This window comes from Ictidomys tridecemlineatus, chromosome 8 (genome assembly GCF_052094955.1).
Source record: "Ictidomys tridecemlineatus isolate mIctTri1 chromosome 8, mIctTri1.hap1, whole genome shotgun sequence".
NCBI lineage: Eukaryota > Metazoa > Chordata > Mammalia > Rodentia > Sciuridae > Ictidomys > Ictidomys tridecemlineatus.
Genome location: NC_135484.1, coordinates 128,658,934 through 128,678,207, shown reverse-complemented (window position 1 = coordinate 128,678,207; position 19,274 = coordinate 128,658,934). Strand labels below are relative to the sequence as shown.

Genomic DNA, 19,274 nt, shown 5'->3' with positions numbered 1-19,274 from the left:
ATATCACAAAAGACCAAACCTGAGTATTGGTTAATACTCAGGGCTCTCTGGGACCTTGATATTCAAAATATACCTCATGAAGCAGCAGCATCACCTGAGAGCTCATTTAAAATGCAGATTCCTGGGATCCCTTCTAGACTTTCTAATTAGAATCTGCATTTTAATGAAATCCCAGGTGATTCTCAGGCACTCTAAAATGTGATAAGCACTATTATAATTTGGATTAAACTGGCTGGTAATTTTTCTAATCATGAATGAAACAGTAAAGGAATTTTAAAGAGGTTTTTGGTATGGTTCCAAAGTTACAAGGAAAAGTATATACATATACATATAATTTGGGTGGATACCAGAGATTGAACCCAAGGGCACTTTACCACTGAACCACATTCCTAGCCTTTTTTATTTTTTGAAACAGTTATTGCTATGATGCCCAGGCTGACCTCAAACTTATAATCCTCCTACCTCAGCCACCCAAGTCACTAGGATTATAGGTGTGTGCCACCATACCCAGCAGAGCATTATACTTCTAAACTGAATTTTTATTTACTCTTTATATTCTGATTCAGATTCTAATTGTAAGGAAAAATATAACAAGAATATCAGCAGAAGCATTTAATATCCTATTTAGTTTTAACTTGATTACAGTTTCACCTACCAATACCTAATACCTATTAGATGGTATTATTTCTTATGTAACTCATAGTTCTTCTTTATTTAAAGCTATGGTTCAAGAGCTTTACAAGTTTGTATTCACTTAGCCTTATATATTTTATGAGAATGGTAGTGATATCTGTTTTCCAAATGGAGAGACTACAGCATAGGGGCATTCCTCAATAAATGATTAAGGGCTTTAGGTCCCATAATTCACAAATAGAGAAGAAGGATTTGAATCTGAATCTGAATAGTCTAGTGTCAAGAGTCTGTGTTTAAAGTAAAAGGCCTAACATGCCAGTCTCTCCAGTTAAATACCAGCTGCCTGAGATCAGAGGCCCCTTTTCTTTATAAAGCTACTTCAATGATGCTGCTTGCAATGGCACTTAAAATGGCTAACTAACACTCAAAAGGCAATGGCAAGGAAATAATAATGCTGCAAGAAAAGGTAAGTAAAGAGGTACTTTGTGGAGAACAGAGGTTTTAAAGTATCACATCACTCATTTTATATATATATATATATATATATATATATATATATATATATATATATGGAAATCTTAAATATGCTAATGACCTGCCCCGAGGACTTGGAGTCAGGTGTGAAATGGGACTTAGATTTCCACACCACCAATGCTGCTGGTTTTACACACAGATTAAGATCACTTGTGTGAATTTGCAGGGTCACAAAATAAAACACAGACACAATTTACCTTACAGAAGCTTCAGGATGGCTTCCCTGGCTCTCAGCCTCAAGCTCCCCAAAAGGGAGAGTAAGAGAAAGTCACGAGAGGCTGTCGAGAGAGAGAGAGAGAGAGAGAGAGAGAGAGAGAGAGGGGGGGGGGAGGGAAGGAAGGGAGCATGCTCGGAAGTGAGCTTTTATTAGGGGGACTCTGTTCTTAGAAAGTTCTATCTATAACAGTGCAGAAGGGGTAGGGCTACAAGGGAATAGGTGAGTGTAACTCAACCCTAGGGTTACGCCCACAAAGAAGACCTCCTTACTATTCAAGCATTCTCTGCCCAAGCCACAACAAGTGCAGTGGTTGGTCAGAGCCTGAGGCATCAGGACTGGAAGGTGTGGTCATTCAGTGTGGCTCCCCACACTGGACTCAAGTGATTCTTCTATCTCAGCCTCTCAGGTAGCTGGGACTACAGGCCTGTCTTCCTGTCACATTGTTAGAGAAAACCACAACAATGATTTCCTGAGAGAATGACTCCTATTCCCAGAAGCTTTAAGTGTGTTTAAAAAATAACTTCTACAGAAAAAAAAATACTCACTTCTGTATATCCTTTCAACTTACCAGGTCTTTAAAAAGTATGCATTCATACTATCCTTTTAGAATTGGTCATTGGCCAATATTCAGCATTACTCAAAAGCAACCTCTCAATGCCAATTTATTTCCAGATAAGATTTGGTCCATTTAAGGGAAATCATTAAGAATGAACCAAGGGACAGGGAATAAGGAGGCTGCCCATATCCACAGACATCCACCCAGGAGACACCAGCCTTTGATTTATAGATAAGGTATTCATTCCTAACCAAAACAAATTTGATAAAAATAGAATAAGTCACTTAAAAATCTTACTTTCCAAGAAAGTCCCATTTAGGGGCCTGAAAGTACATGAAATTAGACCAGTTCAGCAAGAGTATGGATTCTAAAATGGCTAATAAGGTGGCAGTGATGACCAAAGGTTTCCCACACTCATCACACTTATAAGGTCTCTCTCCAGTGTGGCTTCTTTGATGTTTCGTAAGGAGTGTCCACCTACTAAAGCTTTTACACCACTGACTGCATTGATAAGGTTTCTCATCAGTGTGGATTTAGAGATGCTGAAAAAGTCCTGCATTCTGACTAAAGGCTTTGCCATACTGATTACACTGATAGCATTTCTCTTCAGTGTGTAATCTAAAGAGCTGAGGCAGAAAGCCTTTCCACATGCTTCACATTGATAGGGTTTTTCTCCTGTGTGGATTCTTCTGTGTCTGATGAGGCCATTGCTGGCACTGAAGGATTTCCCACACTCCCTTACATTGATAGGGTTTCTCTCCAGTGTGGTTCCACTGATGTTCAATCAGGCTGAAAGCCTTCCCACATTCTTCACATTCATGTGGCTTCTCCCCAGTGTGGATTCTCTGGTGCTGAATGAGGACTGAGCTCTGAGTGAAGCTTTTTCCACATTCATTCCACTGGTGACATCTTTCTCCAACAGAATGGCAACTTTGCTTTTCTACCTTGTTCTCATGTTTACAAGTTTCTCTGTACTTAGAATCCAGAGAAACATTTTTTTTGGGAATCTGCTGTCCCCAAAATGTTCCATTTCTTTTAAGACTTTCTGTTTTGATACCAACTTCTGGTTTTCAGGTATAGTCTTAGCCCCTGGAATAATAAATGGACCAAACAATGTCATCCTTCTCCATTATGAAAAAGCACTATCATAAGATGGAAATCAGATATATATATATTCTAAGAATGCAAACCTGAAAGTTTAATGTCAGGAGTTTTAAATAGGGATATTAAGGTCAAGAGCATTGCTGAAATTGCTGGAAGGGATTACCCAGAAAAAGCAAGATTCCCAGAGAGGATGCACATGACCAGTTACTACAAACTATTCACTACAAGACTAGCACTGTTCTAAGTGTTTCATACATATTAACTTGTTGAATTCTAAACTATTTGACTGAGGTATGATGATTAGCCCCATTTCATAGATGTATCAACTGAAGGAACAGAGAGCTTCCTTGAACCGCTTGTTGTCAAGAGCTATGGAGTAGCAATGCTTAAATTCCAACTCAGGCAATTTGGCTCCAAAGTCCTCAGTCTTAAACAATTTCCTACACAGAGCCAATGAAGATCTCCTGAATGGACCTGTCAAAGTCCTTACCTTGTTCTTGAAATTGGTGGAGGCCAAAGCTTCATATTTGAACTGTGTGTCACCATAGACTGGAGCTGGGTGACTGTTGATTCCTGCTTGCCCTTGAGATGTACCATGTCCTCTGTAAGCACGTTAACATGTCTGTATTCCTGGTATGGGGCTTGAAGGCAGGTATATTTGGGTTCATAAGAGAAAGACTATGAGAGTACAAGCTAATACTTAATTAAAGAGATCATATGGAATCATTTGAAACATTTTCTAAAGCAGTGGCTCAATGTAAGGAGCAGAGTTTAGTTTCATACTCAAAAAGAGAACAGGGGGATGGTTTAAAATAGGTAGTTTTTGATAATCCTCCCTTTAAAAGACAGAGTCTAACTCCCCTTCCCTTGAGTGTGTACTGTACTTAATGGCTCACTTCTACTGAACAAAAGTGTGACAGAAATGATGGCATATAACTTCTATGTCATGAAAAGCATTGTGGCTCTTTTCTTTCTTTTTCCTCCTGAGAAAACCAGCTGATTTGTCATAAAGATATTGAAGCAAGTCTAAGAGGAGACTGATGGAGCAAAGAACTAAAACCTCCTGCCAATAGCCAGAGAGAAAATTAAGCTGCCAACAACCATAAAAGTGAGCCATCTTGGAATTAGATCCACCAGCCTCATTCAAGTTACCATTTGACTATAGTCTTGGCTGACATCATCACTGCTACCTAACAGGAGATTGTTCTAAGTAGCTCCCAAATGGCTGCAGCAGAATAACCGGGGGGGGGGGGGGGGGTGACGAATAACTTGTGTACATTGATGCAGCAGGAATTGAAGCCGTTTATTGTAGGGCCACAGAGCTATTTATACATTTTGCACAGCTTATCTTAATTAGCATAAACTACATACATCAGTCAACCAATAAGGAATCTCCACACTTAATGGCTCGCTTTTGTTACTTCTCAAACCACTCCCTCTGGCATTTTGCCAGGCACCATCCAGACTTGTTTACGAACTCTACATTCCCCTGGCAAAATACCAGGTGTTATTTTGACTTGTCTACAGACCTTAACAAGTAAAGTTCAGGGGCAACTGTTTATACAGTAACAGAGAACTAAGACATGTAGTTAAAGCCAACTAACCTATGTCACCAAACTTCACTCTTCATTTAGTATTCAATGTCTAGAAGCCCATCTTCCTCCTCTTACCTGGTTCCCAGGCTCACTAAGCTCTTGCTCCAGATCTTCCACCACAGCCACTTTCTAGATGGTGCTCCTGCACCCAGGCCTGTAGCTCCTCAGGTAGAATGATCAGGAGCTGTTCTAGCACCAGCAGCTCTAGAATAGCTCCTTGGTGTGAATCTCTAGTCTCCGCCACTGATGACAGAGTTCTTGGAGCCTGCCTAGAGCTTCTCAAGGACCAGGAATCTCTTGGAAACAAAATTGCCTTAAAAAGTCCGTGTGAGGCCTCCTGGCCAGAAAAGCTGTTCACTGGAAGGTAGGTTTCTTGATCCCAGAGAGGATCTTCTTCCACCTTCACAATCTTAAGTTCATCCTGTTCCTCTGTTGAAGCCATTCTGGAACTAATTTAGAAGACTCACACCAACTTGGGGTAAAAAAGAAAAATCTGTGATTTAAGATTTAATCTTCTTTTTAAATTTTTTTGGTAGTTGTAAACAATAACTTTATTTTATTTATTTATTTATTTTTATATGGTGCTGAGGATCCAACCCAGAGCCTTGCACATGTGAGGTGAGCGCTCTACTGCTGAGCCATAACCCCAGAACTTTGATTTAATCTTCTTAAGGAGGATATACCTAATGATAGAACATTATGTATTAACAGAAAATAAAACAATAAGAAATGCAAAGTATTAAAATAAATGAATAGAATACTATCATTTATGTTAATAAACAGTATATTAGGTATTTAGTTTGTTTAGAAACCGGAAAAAGAGTATGGCAGAATACATCAATGGCCTCAAGTCTTCACCCTTCTCTGTAGTCTATACTTAGTAGTGCCCTCCCATTGTGACTCTGGGCTCAACTATATGACTTTGACTAATGTGATATTAGCAAATGTGACACAAACAGAAGCTCTAAAAGCTTAAAAAGGTTTTCTTACTCTTACCCTCTGAAATCTCCATGCCCAGGCTAGCCTTCAGATAATAAGAGGCATATAAGGCAAGTCATTCCACTGGAGCAGCTAACAAACAGGTGACATGTGAGTGTGCCTAGTCTGAGATCTGTAAGGCTGTTTATATTGTTTGATTGTTTTACCATACTTAATGAAAGAGATCACATAGAACCATACAACCAAGCAAACAATGTAAGTAAAAGTAACAAAGAGTCTAAAGACAGGGTGGGAATTCAGGTGGTTAAAGCACAAAATGTTCAGTGTGAGAAAAAAAATGTGTGACAAGAGAAAAAGATGCATTATATTAGAATTTAAAAACATTTTCAATTCTAGAATAAAATGTTTATATTTTATTATATGAAAACTGAGGGAAAGTTAATGTGGTGAGCCGTTCCTGCAGACTGTGGTTGCCATTACATGATGGCGCTGGCTCCGTTGTGGTCTGTGAAGGACAACTCCATATCAAAGAGAGTTGGCGTGTTCCCAGCTCCTTATCAGAGAAAGTTGGCGTGTCATTTTCTAGCACCCTGTGAGAAGGGTACACGTGGCAGCTTTGCATTGGGGTTCGCGGTGCTTTATTAAGGCTGGGAGGGGCATCCGAAGTTTAGTAGAAGTAGTAGTAGAAGAATTATTATTAGAAGAATATCAAGGGCCTGAATAAACTGCTGAAAGAAGATTCCTGAGTCGCGTCTTCCTTGCGGGCAAGGGGAGTCGCGACAAGTGGTGCCGAAACCCGGGAGAAAAGAAACAAAGAAACACCCAGGAACCAGAACTTTCAGCAGTCAGGGAGGTGCACCGGTAAGTCCCAGGTAACGTGGGACCCGCTGTTAAAAAGCGGGAAGCTCCTCTGTAAAGAGAGGGCGCTACATCTTATAGCAATTGCACTCTGAATTTTTGTTCTCTTTCTGTGTATGTTCGTTTTGTTTTTGTGTACTTTCACTTTCGATTTCTGTGTGTTCTTGTGTCGCGTTATGGGAGCTGTGACTTCAAGTCCACTCCTTCTAGCCCTTGATGGCCTTTTACGTTCCAAGGGACTGGAGGTGAAGCATCGCACCTTGGAAAAATTTTTACAGAGAGTAGATGTCGCTGCACCGTGGTTTGCATTTTCAGGCAGCCTCACTACACCCAGCTGGGATAAATTAGGCAAAGACCTTGACTTTGCTCATGAGCAGGGCATGCTAGAGGGCGGGGTGATACCCCTCTGGAAGATGGTCCGTAGTTGCCTTACGGATGGCAGATGCCAAGAAGCGCTTGTTAAAGGGCAAGAGGTTTTAGAACAATTGCATGAAGAAAAATCAGAAACAACAGAGAGTGAAGTGTCTCAGGAAGAGGGGAGTGTGCGGGGCGTGGAGAACGGGAGGAGACTGTATCCAGATCTCAGTGTGCTGCGCACGCCCCCATGCGAAAGTGGGTCAGAGGCAGAAGATAATGAAGAGGAGGAGCTGGAGACGCTGTCTCGGCAGCTAGGGAGTTTAGGTACAGGGAACAGAGATAAGCAAGGGCTCAAGAACGGACAGCCTCCCGATCTGCCTCCGTATGGCGGGGGTGTTTCAGGCTGCCGCTGCTTTCCTCTGTTCCTCAGGGCTGGCATATCATTGCTATTGACATTAAAGACTGTTTCTTTTCTATTCCTTTGCATCCTAAGGACTCACAGCGTTTTGCCTTCACCCTTCCCTCGTGTAATCACGAGGAACCAGATCAAAGGTTTGAGTGGGTCGTTTTACCACAGGGAATGTCTAACAGTCCTACGATTTGCCAGATGTATGTAGGGAAGGCACTCGCACCTCTCAGACAACAATATCCTTCCATCAAGATTATTCATTATATGGATGATGTATTATTGGCAGCCAAATTAGAACAGTCAGTTTATGAGGCCTATAAAGACCTGGTGAAGTTGTTAGCTCAGTATGGATTACATATTGCACCTGAGAAGGTTCAAACAGGGGATTCTATTCAGTATTTGGGAGCAACGATTGGATATGACATGTTAAAACCACAAAAAGTTACTATAAGAACTCAAGATCTCCAAACTCTAAATGATTTTCAAAAACTGTTGGGAGATATTAATTGGATAAGAGGTTATTTACATATTCCTAATATCGTGCTCCAGCCTTTGTATGCTATTCTTAAGGGTGATCCAGATCTTACTTCCCCTCGTACCCTCACTAAAGAGGCCAGAGCGGCCCTTATAAAAGTAGAAGAAGCTATACAACATGCCACTCTATGCAGGCTCCAGAGTGATAAACCTTTCCAGTTATGTGTGCTTGCCACTATGCGGCAGCCTACTGGAGTACTGTGGCAAGATGGGCCTTTACTATGGATCCACCCACATGTATCCCCAGGAAAATCTTTAGAATACTATCCTGATGCTGTTGCAGCGTTAGCACTTAGGGGGATTCAACAGAGCATTCAATTTTTTGGACAAGCACCTTCTTCTCTTATCATACCCTATTCTAAAGTTCAACTTAATGTTTTGTGTGCTACTCTGGACAACTGGGCCATTCTATGTTGCTCGTTTCAAGGGGATATTGATAATCATTACCCTTCTCATCCATTACTTCATTTTGTTAAAGAGCATCCCATCATTTTCCCTAAAGTAACTTCACCCACTCCGATTCCGGGGGCTGTTAACATTTTTACTGATGGCTCTAAGTCTGGAATGGGAGCTTATGTGATTAATGACTCTCCCCCTGTCCAGCATCAATTTGCTCCTGGAAATCCACAATGGGTAGAACTACAAATTGTCATTGAAGTTTTTAAACAGTGTTCTTTTCCTTTCAATCTCATTTCGGACTCCATCTATGTGGTGCAGGCGCTCAAAATTCTGGAGGCTGTAGGAGCTATTAGTGACACCCGTACTGTGTCTGCTTACTTTAATCAGCTTCAACAGCTTATCCGTAGCCGTACTGCCCCTTTCTATCCAATGCACATTCGGGCTCACACCTCTCTTCCTGGCCCGTTATCACAGGGTAATGCCTATGCTGACTCGGCAACTAGAAGCCAGTTGGTATGCTTGGCCTCCTCCTTAGAAGAAGCTAAATTGTTTCATCACAACTTTCATGTCAATGCTATGACACTGCGTAGACGTTTTTCCATCTCCAGAGCAGATGCTCGTCAGATAGTATTACAATGTCCCCATTGCGTCACATTTCTTCATCCTCCTACTTATGGTGTAAACCCACGAGGATTGAAGCCATTGGTCGTCTGGCAAATGGACGTAACTCACGTGCCTGACTTTGGTAACCTCAAATATGTACATGTTTCTATTGACACATACTCTGGAATTATTCATGCTTCTGCTTTATTGGGAGAAAAGGCACGTAATGTTATTACTCATTGCTTAGAGGCATGGGCAGCATGGGGTGCACCTGCATCCCTTCAGACTGATAATGGACCTGCTTATACGGGCAGACAGTTTACATCTTTTTGTTCTACTATGGGAGTACAATTTGCTCATGGGTTGCCTTACAATCCTCAAGGGCAAGGCATTGTTGAACGTGCCCACCGCACCTTAAAGGAAACCTTAGAAAAACAAAAAGGGGGAATAGGAGTTGACCACACTCCTAAAGAACGCCTGTCCTTAGCTCTTTTTACCATTAATTTTTTGAATTTGGATATTCATGGCCGCTCTGCGGCCGATAGACATGTGTCCCCTCAGCCCTCTGTGACTGGCTATGTTAAGTGGAAGGATGTTCTTACGGGCCAATGGAACGGCCCTGACCCCGTGCTGACAAGGGCACGAGGATCTGTATGTGTTTTTCCCCAGGATCGCACGGAGCCGCTGTGGATCCCTGAACGCCTGACAAGAAGAGTCTCGAGATCTACTAACCAGCAGCAGGAGGTGCCACAACAGTCCCATGATGAGGAGCTTCATTCTGATGAGTGCTCTGGCTCTGATGCTGGTGCCAACGGTACAGATGGCACCAATGCAGTGGTGGGCAGTGGCACGGGCATGGCCAATGCCAATGCCAGTTCATAGTAATTCTAGTGTCCTCCCCACTCTTTTTTCTACCTCATGTGAGATGTCTGCTCCTTGTACCTCTCCTAGAGGGGACATGGAAAATATTTTTAATCAGTCTCAAGTTAATCTCACAGGAGTTTTTTGTTTCAGCCTTGGAAACACTAATTGTACTAGCCTTAAGACCAAAAATTTGACTAACTGGGAGGACCCATTGCGGTCCAGTCGAGTCTCAGGGAGTATTCTCAGTGCTGTATTGAGCCAAGTAGTTTCAGGGAAGCAATCAGGCTCAGGGACCCCCACAACTAGCTCTGTTTTAAACATAACTACTTTAGCTATTATCTCCGAGGTACTAATCCCAATGCCTCCTTCTTCTAATAGTACTTGCTATGCCACTCATTTCAAGGCCTCTCCTTACTGTACCCCTAATTTTGGTTTTCCCCCAACATTTACGCCTTGTCAGGATCATTCTTGGGAGAAACATCAAGCTGCTAAAGGTTTCTCCTTTTCCCCCCCCTCTGAAGAGATATGTTTATAACTTTAACAACAATGCCAACTCCTCTACAGGAACAGGTTGGTCCTGGTTTCAATGGCTCATTTCCAATGAGAAGGGGGCTTCAGCCGATATTTCCGCATTGGCTCAATTACTAGGAGCCAAAAGTTGGCTGGCTAATGTTTCTGGCACTACTAAGGAGAGTGAACGAGGTAATAGGCTTACATCTGTTTCGTTCAACTCTCTGTTACATTATGCCACATTGCCTCCTGCAATGGTCTGTATCCAATCCCCGTTCCTGTTCCTTTTAGCTAATCACACCTCATCGGGGATGCTGGATTGTTCTATTATTACCTGTTTCTTATCTGAGTGTTGGAATGGTTCTTGGACTGTAGCAGTGATTATGAAAATTCCAACTTTTGTCCCAATCCCAGTCACTGCGGATCCAGATAAATTTCCTATTGTAGAGCTACTTAGAGTCCGCAGAGATTTTGGAATCACAGCAGCTATAGTGACAGCCGTGGTGGCATCTGCTGCTGCAGCAGTTACGGCCGGAGTAGCCATGGCCAGTCAAGTACAAACTGCTGCCACCATTAATCAAGTTGTTCAACAAACGTCCACTATACTTGAATCGCAAAATGCGATTAATCAACATATTTTGTCAGGGATTTTAGCTACCAACCAAAGAATAGATTTTCTTCAAGCTCAGGTAGAAGAATTGGCTGACCTAGTACTTTTAGGCTGCATTGACCAACGTGCACATTTATGTATAACCTCTGTCAGATTTAATGATTCCAGGAATGCTTCCCACATCATTGGTGGATATCTGGCCGGAAATTGGTCCATGGAAGCGGAAGACATGATCCAGTCTCAGCTAACCCAGATAGCGGTCTTGAATAGTACCCGTGTCAATCCCGTGACTCTGGGTCAATTCACTAATTGGATATCTTCTGCTTTTTCCTTTTTTAAAGAGTGGGTGGGAGTAGGCATTTTTGGTGCACTGTGTTGTTTTGGTATGTTCCTCTGTTTGTGGTTTCTCTGTCGCCTTAAGGCTCGTAGTGCTCAAGATAAGGCTATGATCATACAAGCTCTTGCTGCTTTAGAAACTGGCAACTCGCCACAGGTCTGGCTTGCACATCTTAAGCACTAAACTTTTGACATGGTCATTGCACCCCAAGTTATTATAACATTGCACTGGGATTGACATGTCTTTCCTCGTTATTCTCTTAGTGTCAGAAAGCCCTTGCACTCTGCCGGTCTTGCTACCATTGCACGCAGATGGGTTTCTACACTAGTGCCTTTGACATGGTCGTTGCACCCCAAGTTATTATAACATTGCACTGGGTACGACATGTCCTTCTTTTGTCTTTCTTTTAGTGCTGGAAAGCCCTTGCACTCTGCAGGTCTTGTTGCCATTGCACGCAGAAGGGTTTCCACACTGGTCTTTATCTATCACTTTGAAGTCCGTGCCTTTCTTTCAGGGTGCTGCCAACTTGTTTGTAGTTGTACTTCTGCATGGCCACAGTTCAACCTCAGCTATTCCCTCTTACTCACCATCGTCACGATACAGGATGCGAGGCAAGGCACTGCACTTGAGTGATCCATTGAGAAGAGGGACCTCAAGGGGAGCATGTCCTATTGCATGTGGGTTTGACGTGTCTCCGCCCCGCCCCACGAAAAAAGGCGTCGGCTGATATGGTGTCAGATCTGGGGAAGGCGCTCCCTGGGGCTGGCCCATACTATGCAGCCACTTTTGCACAGTGGGATAGGACCTCTACTCTCGCCTGTATTGTCTTAGTGAAACAAAAAGGGGGAGCTGTGGTGAGCCGTTCCTGCGGACTGTGGTCGCCATTACATGATGGCGCTGGCTCCGTTGTGGTCTGTGAAGGACAACTCCATATCAAAGAGAGTTGGTGTGTTCCCAGCTCCTTATCAGAGAAAGTTGGCGTGTCATTTTCTAGCACCCTGTGAGAAGGGTACACGTGGCAGCTTTGCATTGGGGTTCGAGGTGCTTTATTAAGGCTGGGAGGGGCATCCGAAGTTTAGTAGAAGTAGTAGTAGAAGAATTATTATTAGAAGAATATCAAGGGCCTGAATAAACTGCGGAAAGAAGATTCCTGAGTCGCGTCTTCCTTGCGGGCAAGGGGAGTCTCGACAGTTAAGATAACATTTAAGCTGAGCTTTTAAGTATAAATGGAATGGGCAACATGGAGTAGGATTGAGGAATGGGAAGAACTATTCAAAAGGCCTTGACACAGGGCATACTGTGGTCAAAGAAACTAAAGGAGACCAAGAGTTTGGATTTTATAAATATAACAAGAAACCACCAAAGGCTTTAAAGAAGGAAAGTGACAGGACTGGCCTTATGTAATGAGAAGTTCTGTTACTGGACAAAGAATAGCTGAGGGAATGAGGGTAAAGCCATTAGTGGAAGCAGAAAAGTCAAGAGTTGAAAGCAGGTGGGAGTGGAGGGTATTGTATGCAATTTGGAAAGACTTCCATTTAGATGTTACTGCATTCAGCAACTAATATAACTTTGAAAAATACATACAAATGAAAGGAGAAACAGCTTACCTTTCATAAATGCAGTTCAGTCATTGTTCAAACATTTTTGGAATTATGCTAAGAATTGTGAATACCAGAAGCTTATAGCTAGTGGGGATAAATGCACAACACAATGAAATAAAAGTTATCATTTAGGAGGTGTGTATACACAAGGCATGCTCCTGGAGGAAGTAGGAGAGTTCTTTCTAAATTCAATATTCAGTTTCTATACATTAACTGTAGTTCACAAAGAATTCATTTCACAAATATTTATGCCTACTATGTGCCTATTATTTGTGCCTATTACATCAGGCAGCAAAGAATGAAACAGTTTGATGTGTCCCATTTTTCTTCATTACACTAAAAACAGCAGAAAGCATAAAAGATCATTTCCTCATTAGCTTCAGTATCTTTAGCAATAACAAAGAAAAAATATAAATCCTAAACTACCTGTCATAAAATGAATCCCAAAGGATAACCAATCACAACAAGAAGGAAATAGAGGAACAACTTAAATACCCTGAAGAAACAAGCAAATCCAGAAATGGAGATACTATACTGGTACTCCTTACTGCCTTACTTCTTCAGAAAGGCAATAGGATGAAAAAAAGGAAGGGCAAGGACAAGGTTATATTAAATTAAAAGTGATCTTTAAAACTACTTGCAGCAGGGCTCAGCGGCATAGGCCTGTAATTACAGTGGCTTGGGAGGCTGAGGCAAGAGGATCAAGAATTCAAAGCCAGACTCAGCAGCAATTTAGAGAGACCCTAAGCAACTCAGTGGGCCCTGTTTCTAAATAAAACAAAATATGGTTCAGTGGTTAAATGCTCCTGGGGTTCAAGTGAGTGCCAGCCACCACGCCAGCCCCAGGCTGTAATAATCATTTTTGTCTGGTTGCATTCAAGATTTGTTTTTTTTATCTTTGGTTTGTGCACCATGACTATGATATGCTTAGGTTTATTTTCTTATGTTTCATCTCGGGGCTCATTGAAGTTCTTGGATGTAGATGTTGATGTTTTCCACCATCTTTGGAGCAGTTGTAACTCATTATTTTTTCAAAAATTTTCCTGTCTTATTCTCTTTCCTTTGTTTTTTTATAAGACTCCAGTTTTATGACTATTAGGCCGTTTTATATCATTTACAAATCACTAAAATTCTATTTTTCTTCAATCGATTTTCTCAATGCTCTTTGGATTGAAAGCTTTCTTTTCCTATATCCTACATATTGTTAAGTCCATCCAGTAAATTTTTTTTCATTTCAGAAATTTTACTTTTCAGTATTAGAACTTGATTTACTTACCCTCTTGTAGTTTTGATTCCTTTACCAGTTTTCCCATTTGTTTACTCATTAAAACTATATTTTCTTTAATCATTGAACATATTTAAAATTGATGCTTTGTACTTATTATCTACTATATGATATTATATTTATATTTATTATCTACTAAATAATTTAGGTCATCTCTGCATTTGTTTCTATTTAATCCTTGGAGGGGGACTTATGGATATCATGTTCTTACATTCTTTGCATGTACAGTAATTTTTAATCATATATTATATATAGCAGATGATATATATTAAAACATAGAAATATGATTTCTTCCTGCAATGCATTTTGTTCTGGAAAACAGATTTTTAGGGTTTTGGTCTGTTTGTTTTTTTGATATTGGAGATCGAACCAAGGCCTTGCAAATGCTAGACAAGCATTCTACCACTGAGTTACATCCCCATCCCTGAAAGGCAGTTAGTTTTATGATAGTTTTATTTGATTCTTAAGAAATTGATTTTAGATTTTGTTAGTGTGGATATAGACAAGCTCTTACTCAAGGGTATAGTCCTTACTTATACACCTTTACTCCTAAGGAATGTTTTTGTTTGTTTATTTGCTTGTTTTGGGGTTTGGGGTAGTTGTTGTTTTTATCTTATGGGTTTTTATTTTTGTATTTTGATAGGGCTGGAAAAGGTATGATCTTTTTTTTTTTTTCTGTGAATAACTTCTTTTTTTGGTACTAGAGATTGAACCCAGGGACACTCTACCGCTGAGTCACATCCCCAGCCCTTTTCATTTTTTTTATTTTGAGACAGGGTCTCACTACATTGCTTAGGACCTCACTTAGTTGCTGAAGCTAGCCTCGAATTTATGATCCTCCTGCCCCAGCTTCTTGAGCCCCTCAAATTACAGGTGCGTGCCACCATGCCCAGCTGCTTAACACAAAAAAACACACAATAGCAAAGTCAAAGAATACAGTCATTTTAAATTAGAAAAATTGTATACTTATGTCTGTGTGTATGTATGTGTATGTATATATATATAATTAATATGCTATTGGTTAAGAGTATATATTAAAAGTAGAAATGGTAGTTTTCACATACCAAACAGAAATTTAAAAATGTATCAAATACAACTCGTACTAAGTTCAGTCTTTAAAATATTCAAAACTTTGACCAAAGCTAGTAATAGTGGCACTTGCCTGTAATCCAGCAACTTGGGAGGCTGAGGCAGGAGGATTACAAGTTCGTGACCAGCCTTAGCAACTCAGGGCAGCCCTCAACAACCTAATGAGATCCTGTCTCTAAATTTAAAAAAACAAAAACAAAATTAATTCGGAGAACTTTCCCTAAAGAAATCTTAATTTAAAAAAAAATAACAAAGTTGTTCATTACCTATTATTATAATGGCACAAAATAAAAATAAACTAAATATGAAGCAATCAAAGAATGATTCGATAAATAATGGTACAAATTTTCGATAATGGTAAGAAAAAGATGCTGTTAATGCAAAAATGCTTATGTAGGGAGTGGAAAATGCTTACGTAGTTCAGTGGAAAAGCATGTGCTCACCAAAAAAAAAAAAAAAAAAAAAAAAGTTTATAAGATTAAGTCTAAACCATGCCTAGTGGCACATACCTGTGATCCCAGCCACTTGGGAGGCTGAGACGCTGAGGCAGAGGATCATAATCTCAAGGCCAGCCCGCACAACCTAGCCAGACACTATCTCAAAATAAATTTTATATATATATCTCTATATATCTATATCTATATCTATATATACATAAATTATATGTTTTATATATATTGTATATATACCATAATTATATCTATACCATATATATGTAATATAGGCCATATATAAATCATATATATATATCTATATATATATCTCCAGTCCTTTAAATAAGTATATATATGTTTATTTATTTATTTAAAGGGCTAGGTATATAGCTTAGTGACAGAGCACTCCTGAGTTCAATTTCTAGCAAGATACAGTCTTTCAGTGTTACAGTTGAACTCTCCTGATGTTATCAGTCTTTCCACTTTTACTGAGCATGAACTCATATAGGATTGAAGTAAATCCTCAACTTGTATGATCTTTGTTCTCCTTTGATCCATCCCTGTAATAGTCAGAATTTAGACTTTTTTGGGGAGAGGAGTTACTGGGGATTGAACTCAGGGGCACTCAACCACTGAGCCACATCTTCAGCCCTTTTGTGTGTGTGTGTGTGTGTATTTTATTTAGAGACAGGTCTCACTGAGTTGCTTAGTGCCTCACTATTGCTGAGACTGGCTTTGAACTTGGGATCCTACCAAACCGCTGGGATTACAGGCATGCATCATTTCCCCCAGCTTCTTTTAGAATTTTGTCCTTTGTATGGTCAACTCAGCCCTCAGCCAAGGATGCACAGGAAACTTCCACACCAACTTCTCAGTTTCCTCATCTGTACTGCCTCTTTTCTTATACTTTAACCTCTCAAAACTCCAACTGCTTCCAGCAACCCTGAACTCTTATGTCTGTCTCCACACATTAGTGAGATTGTGATGCTTTACAGGGGCTCAGCCTCCCTGTTCTGTGGTTGAGAAATTGTTTCCAGGCAGAGAGACAAGGTAGTGGTTCCTGTTCCAGAGCTAGTTCTCAGCACTAATTATGTTCACAGGAAGAACATTTCCTATAACACTGAAATAGATAGGATATAGAACATTTCCCAAGCTTGCACACAGGAACCACAGTCCAGTACACTTAGTTAGAATGTACTTTGGGGAAAGGAGGAATATACAGCTTTTAGTACCTTGCACAAAGTTTGAGTTGAGTTGATATTGATATCTAGGTGCAAAAGTGTCATTGTAGCCCCTGTTAGAATGTGTATATGATGAGGATCAGACAAGAAATGAAGTTCTAGTCTAGATAAGGCTCATATTGGGTCTATAGACATCTCCACCCCACCACACATACATCTGTGTTAATTGTTTCACTAATCTCTGAATTTAAAATGAAATGACAAATTCCAGATTTGGAGTAATCCTACATTGATCTTTTTGGCCAGAGTTAAGAGTTAATACACTGGAGAAAACCAAATGGTAGTTGCTGCCCTTTTTCCAGCCAAAAGAACAACAACAACAATAACAAATTAATCCCAGCAGGAGTGTGGAAAGGTTAATGCAACTTTAAAAGTAAAAGAATGCATCCCCCTCCTTTACCTCACCAACCTGGACCCTGTTTAAAAAAAAAAAAGAAAAGAAAGAAAAGAAAAGAAAAAGATTCCAGGGAGTGACAGTTAACCAACAAAAACTCAGCAAAATAGTAGTCCCAGTTGGAGCCATGATGCCAGATATGGTATATTTTCTAAAACAGATTAATATGACTATAATATAATATAATATGACTATAATATACATTGATCTGATAAGTGCATTCTTATACATCCTTTTCGAAAGGAAAAACAGAAATGATTCATATTAGCATAAGACAGACAAAAGTTTACATTTCTGGTTGTTTCCCAAGGTCCATGTCAGCTATCCTGCCCTCTATTACATTATAGTCAGAAGGGATATAAGCTAGCAGGCATTTCTAATATTGGATGATAAATTATACAGACCACAGGAGCAAAATGTACTATGTTGGAAGTTTTGGTAAAATGTATTTGCTACAGAAGGAAGGAAGTATATCCCAGTGAAGATTCAAGTGCCAGCCATGCAAGTGAAGGTTTTAGATATGTACAGTTATCTGGGACATGACAGACCTTCTCTAAAGTAAAGATGAAATTACTGCATACTTTTATTAAAAAGAAAGTGGAGACTTTCATGTCTGTAATTCCAGCAACTTGGGAGGCTGAGACAGGAGGATCACAAGTTCTAAGCCAGCCTCAGCAAGTTAGAGAGACCCTGTCTCAAAATTTAAAAACCAAAAGATGGATAAATGTCTGGGAATATGGCTCAGTGGTAAAGTGCCCCTGAGTTAAATCCTCATTAACCACCACCACCACCACCCCCCAAAAAAGAAAAAAAGAAATGATCCTAGATTCTTTTTAAAATGTGAAAGTTCTTTTTGACTTTTAAGTCTTTATGCTTACTGAAATTGATTTTTGTACAATATGTGAAGTAGAAACCCAATTTTATTTTATTTTCCCATTAGATATCCAAATCACAATAGTATTTGTCAAGTTAACACCTTCTTTCCACAATGATTCTGAATGCCATTCCTTATTTATTGAGCATCTGTACACACGTTTGTTTTTCAGTCCCCAATTCTGTTTAAATTATCTAGTTACTATCCTTGTGCTACTACACTGTTTTAACTGTTATACATTTATAATAAATCTTTACATGTGCCCGGCACAGGGGGCTAGAGAGGCTGAGGCAGGAGGATTGCAAATTCAAAGTCAGCCTCAGCAAAAGTGAGATGCTAAGCAACTCAGTGAGACCCTGTCTCTAAATAAAGTACAAAATAGGGCTGGGGATGTGGCTCAGTGGCCTAATGCCCCTGAGTTCAATTCCTGGTACAGCCCCCACACCCCAAAATCTTAACATATCCAGTAGAGACAGTTTCTGCACCTCCTTCATTCACTGAAAAAAAAATTTTCTTTGATCTTCTTCACTCTCTCATTATTCCATAGAAATTTTAAATAGGCCAAGTTCCACAGAACACACTATTGGGATTTTTATTGGCTTTGCATTGAATTTATGTATTATTTTAGGAAGAAATAACATTGTCATATATTTAGTTCGCATATACATAGATACGGTATGTATCTCAATTGTTTATCCCTAATAAATAAAGCTTTATAATGTTTCCATTAAAGCAATTTTTTTTTGTATTTCTTTGATTCTGTAATTGTTGCCTTTTAAAAATCACTTTTCCTAACTTGTGCTGGTGATGGGAAATGCAATTATGAATGTCGATTTTTTAAAAATTTAACTTTTGCCAAACCCTTGTATTAATCCCTGTAATTTAAGTGCTAGATTACCTTGAATTTTCTAGGCAAACCATTTGGCATGCTCCTTAAAACTGTTAAGTATTTATAATTAATATTTTAATTAATGCAAACAGCTCTTAAAAATACATTTAATAAAGCTATGGTAACACTCTTCCTCACACCCTTTCCCCTTTTCACAGTTTCTAGCTTTCACCTCTCACAGGTAACCACTATTATTAATTTTCTTACGAATTTTCTTATAATTTTTTGTGACCATAAAAGCAAATATAATTTAAATTCTTTTTACTCTCTTCTATTCCCAAACGTGGCAAATTATATACAGAGTTCGGCGCGTGATTTTTTTTCCTTTGTTATGGACGGGAAATGTTTTGAAGTCTCTTTAACAGCAAGAAGGGAAGAGAGGAGTGGCGAAGAGGAGGGGAGCTAGCA

The 19,274-nt window shown here is 39.9% G+C and overlaps 1 protein-coding gene across 1 annotated transcript; it reads right to left on the bottom strand.

Annotated features, from left to right (window-relative positions):
* Positions 1–2,233: 2,233 nt before the first annotated feature.
* Zscan31 (zinc finger and SCAN domain containing 31) lies at positions 2,234–5,081 on the bottom strand. The gene is given in 10 exon segments (XM_078018562.1): positions 2,234–2,562; positions 2,565–2,676; positions 2,678–2,941; positions 2,944–3,029; positions 3,535–3,577; positions 3,579–3,722; positions 4,715–4,760; positions 4,762–4,852; positions 4,855–4,954; positions 4,956–5,081. Coding segments are annotated over 10 exon segments (1,341 nt in total).
* Between the last annotated feature and the right edge of the window lie 14,193 nt (positions 5,082–19,274).